At 34.9% G+C, this 17,551-nt stretch overlaps 2 protein-coding genes across 4 annotated transcripts in view; one reads left to right on the forward strand and one right to left on the reverse strand.

The window, feature by feature from the left end:
* Positions 1–293: 293 nt before the first annotated feature.
* Positions 294–6,728, forward strand: LOC118746852 (proton-coupled folate transporter). 3 transcript variants are annotated; one of them, XM_036480805.1, is made up of 8 exons: positions 294–624; positions 2,933–3,034; positions 3,178–3,348; positions 4,999–5,362; positions 5,422–5,528; positions 5,600–5,938; positions 6,004–6,338; positions 6,413–6,728. In XM_036480805.1, the coding sequence occupies exons 1-8, from the start codon at positions 607–609 to the stop codon at positions 6,600–6,602; spliced, it is 1,626 nt and encodes a 541-aa protein (XP_036336698.1). In that variant the 5' UTR covers positions 294–606; the 3' UTR covers positions 6,603–6,728. The 3 variants fall into 3 exon arrangements, with proteins under 3 accessions (XP_036336698.1, XP_036336699.1, XP_036336697.1); XM_036480806.1 differs by lacking the exon at positions 294–624 and adding an exon at positions 894–998; XM_036480804.1 differs by lacking the exon at positions 294–624 and adding an exon at positions 908–1,230.
* Positions 6,729–9,292: 2,564 nt separating this feature from the next.
* Positions 9,293–17,551, reverse strand: part of LOC118746846 (elongation factor-like GTPase 1) — a 435,125-nt gene continuing 426,866 nt past the window's right edge. The window contains exon 9 of the mRNA XM_036480795.1: positions 9,293–9,591. Coding sequence (XP_036336688.1) covers positions 9,403–9,591 — 189 coding nt within the window. The 3' untranslated portion in view covers positions 9,293–9,402. The remainder of the gene's footprint in view (positions 9,592–17,551) is intronic.

The raw sequence follows: 17,551 nt of genomic DNA on the forward strand, positions 1-17,551 counted from the left end.
TCGAAGATGTTTAAATAGGTGTAAAACCTCCCCGGCTTACCATGTATACTTGCGTCGGGTATTTAGTGTTCGGCTCCGCCCGAACTTAGACCTTCTTACTTGTTTGATGTCAAAATAAAAAAAATTTTGAGTAATTTGCGAAAATTGCGAAAATGGCAAAAAATTCGCAGTTCTCGCAATTTACTACATACATACATATGAACTAGAATTTTGTTTACCTTTGCATACAGTTGTACATACATACATACATACATGCAAACTTTTTTATCGGTAGTGTTAATCAAGAGCTATAAGCACAACTTTGTAATACTTGAAACAATTAACAATCGACATTAGTAAAATTTCAATCAAATGGGATTAAAAAATATAAACAAATCTAAAAAACCGCCAAGCCATACGGAGACCGAGAGCGAATGTGAGCGGCAGAGAATATAGTCCACAAATAACAGAGGTAGTAGAATATGTGCTTTCTGGTATCTACAAAATAAATAATAATAAAGAAAACTAAATAAACAAAAAACCAACAAATACTAAAACACGTGTAACTACAGAAACCGGCATTTTTTGAAGAGAGTGCGCAGCAAAAATTCACCATACAACAAAAAAATGGATTCCAAAAATGTGGTGAGTAAAGTTGAAAAAGAGCGCTGATAACAACAAAAGCGCGTGTCGAATTGTCAAAAGCATTTTTAGTGTTAACATTTAGTTTGTACGGAGGTAGATGTGTAACATTGCATTGTTAGTTATGAAACCACCGAGACTGAAGAAGATTACTGCACAGATACTCGATTGATAATAAAATACTTGAGTGCAAGGAACTAATCGCGAAAAAAAGTTCTACTATTTTACAAAATATCGCAAATACGAGAAAGTTTCCGGTGTAAATTGTTGCAACTGTTAGTAATGAAGTGACAATCAACGTTGGTGCACAGCATGGCGCCTTCTGCTTCAACAAATACTTTTATGTTTTTCGCGCATTTGGTTTAATTAAAGAAAATGAATTTGCTTTTAAATAGTTAACGAGTATAGCGCAAAGTGTTTACATTGAGTGGAAAAATTCCTATGACATGAAAAAACGAATTTCGTTTGTGGAAGAACGTGCAGTGAAATACCAGTTTTCGTTTTGTTTTACCATAATGGCAGTATAGAGTTGCCAAGTATTGAATATTAGGTAGCATCAAAATGACAAGCAGAACGCAAGTGAAATACAGCCCCACAAATACAGACTGTGTGAGTTAAAATTTTGCTGGTTTTAACAAACATTAAATAGGGTTTGGAAAATGTCAAAATAGCTTATATAAGGGTCATTCTAAGTAAAAGAGGAAAACGGCACACATTTTAAAATGTCTTAATTATCCCTATTTTAATAGTACCCTCTTCCCAAATGACTACATCTAATTAGTTTGTTTAAAGATAAAGAGAAGCTGTAATTCTTGTCTATGGAAACTTTTACTTCGTATAAAATTACTTTAAACGAGACACAGCGATATGTCCCACCAGTCACAACTTTAAATATTTTTTAATATTTCTTTGAAGTTTATATCAGCTTAGTTTTTAATGAAAATCAAAGCGAATAGCATATATTTTTTAACACGTAAAAATCTGCCTTCAAATTTGCTAAGTGTTTTGGTTAAAATTCGTCTTTGAGTGAACAAGGATAAAAAAGAGGAATTTTCGGTCACAGTCATTCAAATGATAGTTACAAAGAACTTAAAAATCGTCTGGTAGTTTTTTGATAGAAATTTTAAGCATTAGTTATCTTTCACTATTGTATAAGCTCCAGCTACATAGATATAATTCACAATTGATCACATTCTGTAGTAAAATATCCCACTAGTCACACTGAAATTTCCCATGTATAACTTACATTTCTTTAAAATATTGTAAAATGATTTTAAATTACTAAAAACGGCTTTTTTAAGAAATTCTGAATATAAGCTTTTTAAAATATGTAATTGAGTCAGCTGATTCAACTATACACACATACATATACATACATTCTTCACTCAAAATCTGCCTTCGAATTAAAGAGACATCTTAAGTTCGAAAAATGTTTTTTGCCCAAGAAATTTCGGCAGCATATTCGATAAATTCAATTTATTGAATTTTTTTCTCGGTTGAAAGTGAGGAAAGAACTTTCAGAAGTTTGTACTGAAAATCTGTAGGTAACTGCCGATTCTGAGTTAACTACGCACTGTGAATTTGGCCCTCAGTGAATCATAAAGAAGGTCTTCTAAGGAAAACTGACCGTCGGACAGAGGGTTTTATTGTGCAAAAGACAAAAAGAGGATTCACTTCTTCGTTGAACTTTGTCAAAGAAGATGTGACACCAAACATAGCCAAAAGAAACACAGTTATTGCTTACTTGCACTTTATTATATTAAAATTAAATGGGCTCTGGGAATGGACTGCATACCCGAAATTTCCAAAAAAAATTTTGTTAAAAAGTTTAAAATTTTGATGAAAAATCTAAGAATTTTTTTAAATTTTGTACAAAGTTTTAAACGTTTATTTATAAACATTGTTATGGTTGCGGTTTGAACTACACACATTAAAAAAAAAGGTTATTAATTTAAAAAATGCTACCAAATTAAAAAAAGTGGTGGTAAAGCTTTTGTGGCCACGAGCGTATATCTTTCATCCTTTTCGGCACTTAAGCAAGCCTATTTATATCTTCTCTAAACAAAATAATCACCCCCAGCAGCATTCGAGAAACACAATACAATTTTACATTTACGATGAAATGTGTATAAGAAATGTCCCACTCCAAAAATTGTATATATTTTAAAAGCTTGATGGCAACTCGGCACTCATTTAACACTGCGCATGTAACTACAAATAAAATGTATACAGTGTGCTCACTAACACACTCATATTTAACAGTTTTTTTCCCACTAAGAGGCAGCGACTAAAAATAATTGCCTACTTTTAGGACGAACGAGTGCAAGATGAGTGCATACAACAGCAACAGCCACAACCGCACAGTGGTTGGGAGAGATTTAAGGCGAATTGCATGTCACCATGGTATAAAAAGGTAAGCGGCACGTGCATTAGCATGCGTATATATATATTTGCATTTAAAGAATTAACCCTTGCCATATACAAATTATAAGTAAAATACTATGGTGGATATGATCAATTTTTAATTTTTTTTTCCTTTTCTTGCTTTTAAAATAGATCTCAGTGGAGCCGACTATGTTCCTGTATATGTTTGCTTTTATGATTACTTCTGTGGTGGAACAGGACTTTTTCGTACAGAAAGCATGTCGTGTGAATAATAATTTTAGTGATGAAATATGCTCGAATATCAAAGCAGATGAAAATGCTTACTATAAAAAGGAGGTGCAGGTGGGTATCGCAAATCGTTTAGTATAGCGTTTGTGAGAGCAATAGAGATGGACGTTGGCGAGCTTGGTTTCACCTCATTGATTTTGTTCGTTTGAAAAGCTTTAGAAAGTAACATTTTCGTACAAATTTTCCATTAATAAAGCATTTACAGTATTCTTTACTTCTTGTGCTGGCATCACAGTGCTTTCAGAACCTTATACAGTAAACTACTTAATAAGAAAATGGTTTAAAAATTAAAAAAATTAATTACTAACAGGGCAATGCTGGCAAAGATGGTAAAAAGTTTTTCGTTAGACAAATAAAAGACAGATGGCAAGATTCGAAAAACTTCTTTTATTCTGGCACAAAAGCAGGCCAAAGAAGCACAGGCGTGCCATTCAAAAGATTACAGTTCGAGTCCTCGGGAAGCCGATTTTTTTTTTTAATTTACATTATTTTATTTTTCTATATACAAATTTTTTTTTTTGATTTCATTTTAGACTTTGTTGTTTTAAAAAGAAAACTCTGAATTTTTTTCTTTAATTTACTTCTTGTGACTTATTTTATGTATTTTCTTCTTTTATTAAATAAAATTTCCTTTAGTTTTTAGATGCTATTGTTGTAACAAGTTATTTTTTTTTTTATTTAATTTTTGGGAACTTATTTTATTTTATTTTTTATATTTTTTCGATTTTTGTTTTTATTTTCTCTTAATTTTTAGACTTTATTGTTTAATAGCCCATTTCCAACAAGAGCTTAACTGCAGTTAGGTGCTGAGGTAAGTGTAAATAACGTTTGATAAGCAAAGTTAGTTTCTTACTTTTTGCTTTCGACTGCTTGTACTTAATATGAGCAATTACCCCTTCGAATTGTAATACCCTTTTTCCAATAAGCATAAACTGCAGTTATGGCTTGGTGGAAATAAAATATAAAAAAGGGAAATATTTTTTTTTAATTTAATTTTTAGAAAATCATTTTACTTATTTATTCTTTTTTAAATTGAATTTGTTTTTCTTTTTTTAATTGCATATTCTTTTAATATTTTTTTTTTTGTTTTAAAAAAGAAAATATATGTATTTGTTTTGTTGCATTTAATTTTTAAAAATATATATATATTTTTTTAAGTTTACTTAGATAAGTTTTAAGTACTATTTTCTTCTTTTTTGATTTAATTTTTTTCCTAATTTAACTTTAAGATTTCTAGTTTTTAATAGAAAAAAAAAATGTTTTTGATTTTATTTAATTTTTGAAAAATTATTAATTTTTACTTTATTTCCATTTTATTTTATTATCTTTTTTTATGAACCGAATATGGAGCAGTGACTTTACGTCCGCTTCTGGTAGTATGTACGTTGTTAAAGTCTCCTTTGATTTGTAGAAAAATAATTATTCTTACTTTCTTAAAGCCCAACGTTTCTGAAATAACGTTCTATAATAAGGGCAATCAGACTGCTCCCTTGGATTTATCTTTTGCTAAATAAAAACGTTCAGCAAACTTTTCAGGATTTTTACGAATAGAGGAAAGGCAGATAATTCTCAGGCTTCTCGTAGAAGGCTCTCTCTGGTAGTAATACAAGATTTTAATAAGCAATATGAGAAATTTTTGGGTACCAATGTTTAGAGTGCCACATTTTTTTTACCAATTCATAGCCTTTTTTTTTGTTCTTCCAGATCACAACAGCAAAGTTCCTTCAAATAGAGTCCATTGCAGCGCATGTCTTCCCAATTATATTAGCGCTCTTTCTCGGCTCTTTTTCTGATCGACGCGGTCGGAAATTTCCACTTTTAATGGGCCTGACTGGCAAGTTCATCTACTCGGTTATGATTGTAGTGAATGCACGCATGAAAACGTGGCCATTGGAGTATGTCATCTACACAGCTACACTGCCTTCGGCACTTACAGGCGCAGATGTGGCCATATTTGCATCATGTTTTGCCTATATATCCGATAAATCAACGCTAAAAAATCGCACTCTACGTGTTACCATACTAGATGTGGTTTATCTCAGCGCCATGCCAACTGGAGTTGCCTTGGGTAAGATTTTACCAAATCACGACTGCAGAGTTAACTAAAACGAGTCGAAAATTTTTCAGGTTCCTACCTCTTTTACAATGTGTTCAATCAATCTTACGCTGATATGTTTACGTTGAATGCCACACTATTGGCGCTCTCTATAATCTATACAATTTTTGCGCTTAAGGTGAGTAAATTGTTGCATGTCCGGTTCAAGTATTTAGTGATAATACGATTTTTACTACTATTATTTTTCAGTGGCAAACTACGCCCAAACAACGTTCACTACGCGAACTTGGCTGGTGTGGCTTCTTTCCGGATTTCTTCGATAAGGAACATGTGAAGGAGTCTTTCAATGTTTTGGTTAAACCGCGAGCTGGCCATCGACGGCCCTTTCTCATCATACTGCTGATCAGCATGGCTTTGTATACATTCCAACGCGATGAGAATCAGTACTTATTCCTTTACACCACATTCAAATTTAGTTGGAACGTCGATGTGTACAGCACTTTCAAAACATTCAAGTCGTCCGCTTATGTGATAGCCATGTTGTTGGCGGTGCCGTTGTTGAATAAGGGATTTAATTGGAGGGACACTGTGAGTACTCCCTTTAATTGATTCGTTAAATAGAACCACATGGTATTTTTAATTTTCTCTCGCAGACCATAATATTTATCGGCGCATGGGCGCACGCCATTGCTCGCATCTTCTATTACTGCGCTGAGACTGGTACCTTATTTTATGTTGGCGCTTTGATATGCAGTTTAGGTCCGATCGTTGGTCCAATGATACGTGCAATGACCTCGAAAATTGTTCCACAGTCAGAGCGTGGCAAGGTCTTCGCTCTGCTCGCCGTATGTGATAATGCCGTGCCGTTTATTAGTGGTGTCTGCTATTCGCAAGTCTATCGCGCGACCTTAAATGCTGACGGCAAAGGTGGAGCAGGTGTCTTCCTGTTGACTATCGCCACCCAGATGGCCGTTTTTGTTTTGATACTGTACGTTGGAAAAATATAGCTATTTTAAATCATTCTCCTATTCAAAATATTTTAATTTTTTTATTTTTTTTTAGCGCTGTTCATATTATTCTTGGCGAACAATCTCTGGCTGTACCGGAAATCACTGAGAAAGAGTCTCAACTTATACGTTCCAGTAATGAGGTCGATGCCAACGCTGGTCGAGTAGCTGAAAGTGCGAGTGCTGCTGAGAAATCGCAAATCGCTGTTATAAGTGCAAATGTGCCGGAAAAGAACGTCACGTAGGGTCGAAAGTATGAATGTACGTGCATACAGGTGTATGTACACCACATTATTTTAAGTTTTTAAAATTATATATAGATGACTTTAAATTATAGAAATTATGCTTCTTTTACCATAATGCCACTATTGAAAAAAAACGAACGTTAACAAATTTTAGCCTAAGCGCCTTTTAATAAATTTGGTTTTCATTGACTGTTAAACCTAATTTACACAGTGGAAGAGGCGTCCAAGTAAAAACCATACAGTTATAAGAAATACGAAAACGGCAACTCAATATTAGCTGGATAAAAGAAAACTGAATGGCCTTACCTTATAAAAGAAATACAAGAGTGAACCAATGTTCCAGTGGACATGCTGTTCGTGGAGATCCCATTCCAATGGCATGAGTTGACGGTCCGATATATCTTAAGGTGGATGGAAAACCAGCAAGCCAATCAAGGTCGCACAGATCCATTAGCCTTACGACTTTTCTACCAATGACAAAATTTGTAGACAGGCATATCAGAAAAGCCCTTTGCGAGTGATCTACCCTCCAATATGGTCCATCGTAGAGATTTTATTTATTTTTTATAAAAAAATAATTTGTTCTTAAGCAATAACCGTATAAAATCAACAAACTTTTGTAAATATTTCGAGCTTTTTAATTCGACTTCTTATAAAATATTTTGAGCATTTAATTTTGTGGTCCATTCAATTTGAGTACATATAATAAAGTGCAAGTTTGAAATAGCTCGGAGTTGCGCTTGATTTTCGGCAATTTTTTTTGTTAAAGGTGTTGCTCATTTTCACCATAAAAAAATCTTCGAATACAATTTATATGGAAGAAACTGCCTGACATCGTCAACAAAAAATTGCTAAAAATCAACGGGAGTCCCAGCTACTTTAAACTTGCACTTTGTCATACTAAAATTGAATGCGCTACAAAAAGCACGAAACTTTTACAAAACAAGGATTGAAACTACGCATTTTAATAAAGAATAAACTATATTTCTATAAATAATAATAATTTTTATACAAAGAAAACTAATTAAATAAAATTAAAAAATTCTTCCTTTTTGTTTGTTTCTTACGCTTTCGAGCTTTAACTATTTATACAATCAATCATCATGAAATTTTCCATACTGCTGTCATTGAGCTCAACCAGTGCTGCCAGATCAGCGGTTTTCCCCCTACATTTAGGGACTTTTGACTGCCTTAGGGTTAAATTTAGGGGAACTAAATATTTAGAGGGAAGAAAATGCGTCTAGGGGAAATTCAAAAAGGATTTTTGAGGGTAATCCATTATCTATGTAACCAATTTTATATACATAAAACCGTATATTAAAATTCAGCTACCAATGACAGTACTCACTAAAAAAATTTACTTTGAACTTGATTTCCAAACGTAGAAAAGGCAATAAAAGTGCATTTAGAGCTTTAATGCTCTTGGGGTAAACTACTCCAATAGCCTGGCAACACTGAGCTTAACTTAAAATATAGGATAGCTTTTATCTCGATTAGATAAGGGGCGTGGCTACTTCCATACAAAAAAAAATTCACACTGCATATCTCAGTAAGTATTTGTGGTAGAGTACTGGAATTTGGAAGGAAATATATAAAATCAATTCCATCTTCATTGACTGAGCCCGGTGATTCAAAGCTGTCAGACGCTCATTATAGTACATTCAGCAATTCGAATGCACAGACTGTAAGGAAATATCGTGGAAAACACTTTGAACTCGGTGCAATCGTGAGTAAAATCAAGAAGAATTTTGCAGTCTCGCTCAGTTCGGATTTAATACTTTGGATTGAAGTTCTAAAAATCATCCGGAGCGACATTTACACACTGGGAAACAGACAATATTTCTTCCTTAATTTTTAAATGCCCAGTAGCCGCATTGATATTATCGTTAGCTTCTGATGCAGATTTTCGGCACTCTCAAGCAAATATTCACTCCCAGAGTCATTAAAATTAACATCTGAGTCTGACTCTTCAAACATAATACGCTCAAGATCCTCTTGAGTTAGCTTCCTTTTCGCCATCTAAAAAACATATTGAGACAATCACTCCCACGCAAAAAACTTATTCGGAGTATATGTTCCAGTTTTATAAAATGAATTCTAACTTATTTTTTAATAGCAAAAAACATCACTAAACAATTTAATGTAACAAACCAAATACTTTTTTATACAAACAAATGCAACTTTTGTTGATCACGTTTTTATTGCCACTAATTTCCGAAGAAAACTGATCAATTTCCACTTTTTGTCACGTGGCGTCTATGCGCTGCAATGTACCGCTATGTTTTTGTTTACAATTGAAAATAGCCACTTAAATCTGTTTTTGGGACTCATTATATGAGCAATCGCATGCACAGTAAAGAAAATACGAAATTTAGAAATTTGGTGGGATGTATTATCCCAGTAGTCCCGAAAGGGTTAAGGCGTAGTGAAGCAAGCAGGTTATTTGCTAGTACACAAATAAAAATAAAATTCAAAAATCGCGTATATGCACCCCTATGCACCAGCGGCACGGTTTTAACAGTTTCCCAATAAAAAAATACGGGTCTCCTTATTTTCGCCTCTCTGTAATGGCGGGTGGCAGCAAGGAAAGCCCAAAAGGTTTACTTCCCTGCGTATTTATTTTTGGACCAACCCAATGTACATACATCGGCTTATTATAGATTTAGTTCAATGAATTTTAGGCTAAAATATCCACTTAAGTATTGTCAATTTTTATTTTCAAAAATCGTATGCTATCTTTATCAAAATGAAAACACAAATCGGACATTTCAACAAGACGCAAAGCAAGAGAGCGATAGTTTCATTTTTTCTTCGACAGTGTACGCTGCTTCTCCGCATGCTCCACCACCTTATCGTCCACATAGAGTCCTTTGCGTCGGCGCACGCTATCCATATACACTTTGGCACGATTAGCTGAATCGGCTTTCTCACCGAAATGCGTAATCTCTTCCTCGGTTGTTGGTACCCAGAATGGATCAATATCGATTATCTGAAATGAGAAATGCATACATGTACGGTTATAGCACAGATACACAATAGGATCGAGTGCAAATCAGCAATGATAATCGTGTAGCACATGGCACAGTAACTGGAATGAATGCTTAGGCTCAGCAGGTAATGTATGAATGGCAATTGGAAATGGCATCACCAAAAATGAGAAATTTCACCAATATTGCAAAAGTGTAAATGCAACCAAATTCGCCTGCTGATTACCGTTGCTTTGTATGAATAACATAACTGCGTAAAGATCGTCGGTACCTTTGGTGACAGTCACTCTATTTAACACTCAAGTATTATTTTCATATTTTCTTGTACGAATACTGCACGCTTCATCGAATTTGCTTTGTCAAAGGCTCTTAATGTTCAAGTGTCCTTTTTATGCGCTTGTACATACATAAATGTGTACATAGTTACATATTTTCCTGTGGCTGTTTTAAAGAAGTGGTGGCGTACACCACTCAAGTGCATGTTTGTTTGGCTCTGCGTTTGCATGCGAGTGTGAATTTGCGTGTCCATACTCCAGCGCCTGTGACGCTTTCAAGTGCTCTTCTTTCAATTTTCATTGAATTTATGTGATTTTCGAAAATTTCCAAGGATATATGTACCAGCACCTTGGCACCTTGGCACCTTTCCCGCTGTGTCCGCAGCTCGTCACACTCGTTCGCTTGCTTATTTTCGACACATTGGCTTCTCTTGCACTCGCTTGTACCTTTTTGTGCGTTTTGCTTACCCTGCCTGCGTTTGGCGTTAAAGTCTTTTGTATGTTTCAAGTATTCAGCGTCGGAAAATGGTTTGCAAAAGACGCCGTAGCGAATTTACTGGTAAGTAATTTTTGCAAACATGTTGTTCATATACATACATACATACATACATACACATGAATGAATGGTTAACGGTCGTCCATAGGTGGTCAGAGAAATTATGCTTTTTAATGGAATTCTGGAGTGGACTGGCGGCGAGTAAATTTTCACAGTTTGTGACCGATAAGCCACAGCAGGATAAGCAGCTTATCATTCATGGTTCTATACATGGTGCACTATACATTCACGCAAAGATATATAGGTACTTAAAAAATGTACATAGGCAAACGGGGAAAAAACGAAATCTACGAAAGCAGCTGAGTTGGCACTTTTAAAGGTCAAAGATAAACATTATTTTTTGAATGGCACAAAAGTGTGATTTGCCATTGATTGATGAACTTTTTGGAGAGCAGCCGGGTCACCGCATGAAACCTATGCTAGTAAAATGAATTAATGTATGTAGGTATTCAGAGAAAGTGTCGGTCACTTAATAGATTACAAGAAAATAAATTTTTTATGTATTTTTTGTGAAAAGGTGTAATTTCAAGTAAATTCATTATCTTCTGATTGCTCTTACAACCGATAAGGCGGTCTTGACAGCGTAGAGTGAGCATACAATTTTTTTATTCGAAACTATGTAGCGGAATTCTGCCACCACTTGACTTTTCACACACTTATTTTTCAAAGTAGGAAGGCTGTTGACGAAAAGCGTACTTAGTTGAGGGAGGACTTCAGCGGATTGATTCCCACATGCCGGCAAGGAAAGATAAAACTTGCAAGTTCACAAATTCTCTGGCAAATGAAATAATTGGGCAAGTTGAGCTGAACTCGACACTGGCAGAGAGGTAGGTAGATGAACTTTTCGAAGTTTTCAATAATGCCAGTAAAAACGGGTTTGAAAGCTCATGCTCGTTAAGTTTCTTCAAAGGCAGATTGACGCCCTTCTAGACAACAGCGGAGCTCTCTGATCTCAGATCGTCGAGAATACACTCTCACACAGAGCACGCAGGACTAAGCTAGCCCCGGATTGGGAGAATTACAAGGCACCTTCTGTGAAAGCGTAGAGGGGTGCCATGAATAAATCGTGCAGATTTAGACGCGTACTTGAGAGTTATCCTGCTCCCTTGCGATATTTGAGAAACTAGGCAGGGCAATTAGAGAATAAGTTAGGTTAGGTTGGGCGGATGCTTTAAGTGGGAGCACTTAGACTCAGGGTCCTTTGTGATACCGCAGGAGATCTTCATTTATCCCCGTCCCCTTATGAACCACTTGATGCTTAGAATTTGAGATCATCGAGAGCGTTGAAGAAATAACTGCCAAGAGCTTTTCCTCTACGTTTTGACAGAGCCGAGCAATGGCAGAGAAGATTTGGGATGGTTTCTTCTTCGGCTTCATCAATGCAGCTTCTGTAGTAGTCGTTCCAGCGGGCGCCCTGTCTAGCGGCGCGTAATCCGATCAGACAATGTCCGCTTAGCACTCTAGTTACTATGCGAATGTCCTGCTTTTTTAGATTAAGTACGTTGGTACGTTGGGCATCTTTGGCTGGTCAGGGTGTTTTGGCAATATGATAGGCCGGTTCCATTCGCCATCTTTCACTGGAAATTTCTAGGAATTTGTCATTTAGTAAAAATTTACATGTTTAAAGAGGCATGCCGACAGTATGCCTAATATCTGTATCACGCAATGTTGTTCCATGACGCGCGGGTTCATTAGCTTTGTAATTTCCCTGAATGCCGCAACGGCCAGGTATCTCCTTGAGAAATCGGCGGCATTGAACAACTACTCTTCAAGTCATCGACATATATATTTTACAGAGATTTAATAGACGCCTGGCAGTCAGAGAAAATGTAGATATCATGATTGGGAATCGTATCAAACTGCAACAGTGATGCGGCCTTTGAAATAGCCATCAGTTCAACCTGAAAAACCCTGCAGTAGTTAGGAATGCATAAGCTAAACGATATGACTAACTGTTCCGAATAAATCCCACCACAAACTCTTTTGTCGAGTTTCGATATGCCCGTGCAATCATGGATTGGTTCTCTTTTCCCGACTGTGGCCACTGACCATTCTTTTCTTGAGGGAAGACGGGTCATGAACCTGATGTTGGCAGACCGGGTGAGTGGGGAAATAAATTGGAGAGTAAGTAGCGATGAATCGTCTAAGCTTGCCAACGATGCCTATTTCCCATATAACCCGGCTCCGGAAGAAACCTCCTATTTGGAGACGGAGGACTGCGGCGTTATCTTGTTTGAGCGATCAACTTTTCAATCAGGTCAGGGTCAGGGTCAAGCGGCATTATACCCCTCCCCTCAAGTAGCTAGGACCTGTAAGGTTTGTATGACTGGATTGGAAAATGGAATGCCCCTGCTCAATTACTTATATCCGAACTTGTTTATGTAGAGACAAGACCCAAGACAAGGCTCGGTTAATTCTTTAATGAACCACATATAAACCCAAGTTTAAGACTTTGTAGAAAGCAAAAAAAATGCAAAAAAATGTCATCCCAATTTCAAACCTTTTCTCAGAAGTGTTAGATTTTTTTGAGTATTCGTTTTATATCCCATTCAATTTTAGTGCAATAATATGAAAGTTTTAAGAGGATAAAAATTACCGTTGAATTTTTATTGTTAGAAAATGAGTTGTATTTCTTTAAATTGAAAATTCTTAAAAATCAATAAACGTAAGTGGCAAACAATATCACTTAGAAATGGGGGCGCTAATTATATGACCGATACTGTAAGTGCAAACTATAAAATACATATTTCGGAAATGTATTAAGATTTGTGTGAGTTAGACCGATTAGAAAATAAATCCAAAAATCAAGTTTTTTATAAATAAAATTAGGTTAAAAAAAATATATTTCAAAAAATCAACTCAGATGATAGAAAGGTTAAGATTAAAATGTACTATGAATATATGAAGCATAAGATGAATAAAAACAACAAAAACCATTAAAATGTATGCATAAAAAAGTTAAACAATTTTATCAACCGAATTAAAATAATGTGATTATTGGAGGTATTTTCAAATCGGTCGAGCTCACGTAAATTTTAATATTTTTCCGAAATGTTTTTTGGCGGAAGTTTTAAAATATATGTAATACATTTTATAATTCCGGTCGAAAAACTGCGACTATTTTTGGTGAGGCACCCTAATGTCCATATGTACATATGTATGTATATCACTTGCACCTTCATTTAAAACCTGAAATTTAAATGTACGACAATATTTTGTAGAAAATTTTAATGACACCACAACTACGTTATCCTAATCAGGCACTGCACACACATTCAATGTATCTACATACTTACATTCATCTCCAAGCAAGCAAACACACAAACATATGTACCTACTACAAGCATCCTACCTACCAGGCACTGCGTCAAGCAATCAGCAAAACACAAAAGGAAAACTTATTAAATTCAGGTGAAATTGAGTTGAAGATTTTTGCTGCTGCGCAATTTCTTCGAAGTTCGAAAACACCTTCAGCATTCACATACCTATTATACTTACATATGTATGTACGTACATATGCACCAAAATTGGGACTGATGTGGCCACTTGGCTGCCTGCAGGCACCAGCTGGCATCACAAATAGCGACGACTGATCATTATCTGCCAACACTTTTGCTTGTTTATCACACCAAAAAATCACTTGAAGGGAGAACACGACATATGTACATACATACATACATATATGTATATAAGAAAAGAGCATTAAAACCACACGATTACAACAAAAACGAGATCAGCCAATTGAATGTACAACAAAATGATGAACCGTGACAGGGAACAATGACGAGTGGAGTCGCGCAACTCAAGAACGAATTTTACATATTCACTTGTGGTGATTGTGCGAGTATGTGCACATACATATGTGTGTATGTATTGCAAAAAGGATATTCAAAAGGGAAGAATTTAAATGAACCGCGAGGGTAGGTGATCAAGTGGCTCGTAAATATTCATAAATTTCGACAAGCTGTGAATGTTGTGGTTGTTTATGGCTGAAGTTTCAATAAGTATTATTATACTTTAGCTAAAACTAACAAGGATGCGAATATACAAAGTAGTACAGTGAGTTTGATATACATATATACATATGTACAAACAAATGTATGTATGTGCATTAGGGTGGTCCAAAATAACTAAAGTCGGAATTTTATTGCTCTCACCTCCTAGGATTGGATTGTTCTGCACCGAAAAAATACCCAATTTTTTTGAAGTGAAACTTCTTTAGCCGCGTTGGTTGGTTGGGAGTAAATTGGCAAATTCAACGGAAATTGCACACGAAAATGGTGCAACGGAAATGATGCAACGGAAATTGTGTAACGGAAATGGTGCAACGAAAATGGTTGGGGCTGAAACATGTGCTTCTTGAGTGTATGTACATGGTTTTAATAAAAAAAAGGTTAAAGAATAACACTTAGAAAAAGACCAATACAAGAGTGAAAGTAAAGGTGAGTACGTACATAGATAAAGAAAAGGATAACGGCAAAGGTAAAAATAAAAGCAAAAAAAAGATACGTAAAGATATAGGCAAAAAGATGAAGGTATATTTAAACACTTTACTTATGTATATAAGGGCAAAGGTGAAGGGGAATATGTAGATGAAGCAAATGATAAACATAAAAGTTAAACCAAAGATAAATATAAAGAAAAAGATGCGGATGAGGATACCGATAAAAGTATACATAAAGATAGAGGAGGAAAGATTAAAATAAATGCAATTATAGAGAAAAGGATATATGGAGACCCAGAGACTCAATCTGTGAACTATTTTGGGATTTTAGAGAATTTCGGGATTCTCGGAACTTATCGATAAAATAATCGATATTTTTATCGGTTTTGTTATCGATACTTTTATCGAACTTTTTATCAATTTTGCTATCGATATCTTCGGAACTTATCGATATAATAACCGATATTTTTATCGATTTTGTAATCGACATTTTTAACGATTTTGTTATCGATATTGTTATTGGTTTTTTATCGATATTATTATAGATTTTGTTATCGATATTTTTATCGACATTTTAATCGATTTTGTCATCGATTTTGTTATCGATTTTGTTATCGATCATTTTCGACATATTTTTATCGATTTTGTTATGGATATTTTTATTGATTTTTTAATCGATTTTGCTACCAATATTACCGATTTAGCTATCGAAATTTTTATCGATTTTTTCATCAATTTTGTTATCGATATTTTTATCGGGTTTGTTATCGATATTTTGTTGGATGTTACTATCGATGTTTTTATCGATAGTGTGAAGATAAAATTGAAGGTAAAGGAAATGTAATTAGAACGAACAGGGAGGGAGGTAGGGATCTAGATAGAAAAAAAGAGAAAAAATTTAGCCTTAAGCAAAAGCAGATGTGTGTATGTACAATGTACATATGTATGTAGTATAATATATGTATATTGGTTATGGGACAAAATAGATATGTAACGTAAGTTTCACTTCTCCAGTGAAATCAAGAAATATTTATAGGTCGCTCAAAGTTTTCCATGTATGTATTTTGAATGGGGAAAAACAACTTTTCTTAGAATTCCATTTCTACGAAAAGTGTTTTTTCCATATATAATACATGGAAAATTTTATTTTTTGATTTCAATACAAAAAAAATGGGGTCTATTTTACGGTATAGAACAATCCTAGGGGGTGAGAGCATAAAAATTCCGACTTTACTTTTTCACATTTTGGACCACCCTAATATGAACATACATTCATACGACATACATAAATACTCTGTATAAGAATGTAGTTTCTGCCCAAATGGTCGATTTTAGGTTTGCAAAAGGTAAATTCATTTCACAAATCTTAGGAGTTATCTTTTTAGTGTCAGGAAGGAAGAGAAAAAAAGCTAAATCATTCTTCTTGCATATATTTCAAACAATGGAGTTCCGGAAACAAGTACAACATAAAATAAATCAAATATTTGAACAATTTCAGCCTTAAAACGTTTATTTAGGCGAAATAGTACCAAAATTACAAATTCTTTCATTGAACTCGAAAAAATTAGAATTTTTTTTTAATAACTTTGAGAAGTTTTCAAATAGAAAGTTCAATGGACGCTGGCACCAAATACAACCTATATGCAAAGTTTCAAGAGTATGCCACCGAATTAAAAAAAAAATACAGCTTGCTGCAAGCAGAATATCTGCCGCAGCTATTTTAAAATTTTATAATTTGTTTAATTTCAATAATTTAAGATACTTCAAAATGTTAAAACTAAACGGTGAAAACGGTGTGCCACCAAATGAAAAAATTGCATCGAGTAAAATATGACTAGGATTTGAGAAACTTAAATTCCATTTTTACAATTACAAATTTACAATTTTCATTCGAACTTCATTTAAACACAATTTCGCGTTGGGATCTTGTTCTTTATACCAAACTGAAGATAAATAATTTTTTTGGATAAGAGTGCCTTCATTTTCGACCAAAAACACATTTTTGTCGAAAAAATGCAACAACTAGTGAGATTTGCTCATATAGAGTTATTTTCAAGAGGTTTCCCTGTAGTCGGAAAGAGAGAAAGGTCATTGAGTTTTTGGGGATTTTCTCTCCCAATTTGGAAAAACGGCAGGTGCTAAGCCTCCTTAATTTTTTTTTGTTCTAGCCTCAAATTAAAATTTCTTTACAATGTTATAGATTTTCTGGGGCTAGTATGGCACTGTAGACTAATATGCAACAAATGAGGAAAAAGCGAATGTTGATTAACAATTTTTTTAGATCGATTCACGATCGAATCGGAGCTAAAATATCGACAAAAAATCTAATCGGAAGGGCGATGAATCTATCCTCGACCTAGTCGACTTAAAAATGGCTTGTCTACTGCCTATCCTATTTTCCGAGAGTATGTTTCAAAATTTGGCGTATTGTGAATACCTGATATATGGTGGATTTGCCAAGTCAATCTGTTCGTTGACGATGGACTTTAGTCCTTCACATATTACGCTATTCGTACCTCGTCATAGTCAGGCTGTGGGACACTTCGCACTCACGTATTCCGGCCTCTCTCTTCGTATTGCTGCAAATCTGCCTCGCTTCTCTATTCGGGTCCCTATAACGGTCCCGCATGGCTCGCGTTGCGCCCGATCACAGCGTCGCCAAACATGATTCTGTTATCGTGTCGGGG

Source organism: Rhagoletis pomonella, unplaced genomic scaffold, assembly GCF_013731165.1.
Source record: "Rhagoletis pomonella isolate Grant_MI unplaced genomic scaffold, Rhpom_1.0 Rhpom_scaffold_00011, whole genome shotgun sequence".
Taxonomy (NCBI): Eukaryota; Metazoa; Arthropoda; class Insecta; order Diptera; family Tephritidae; genus Rhagoletis; species Rhagoletis pomonella.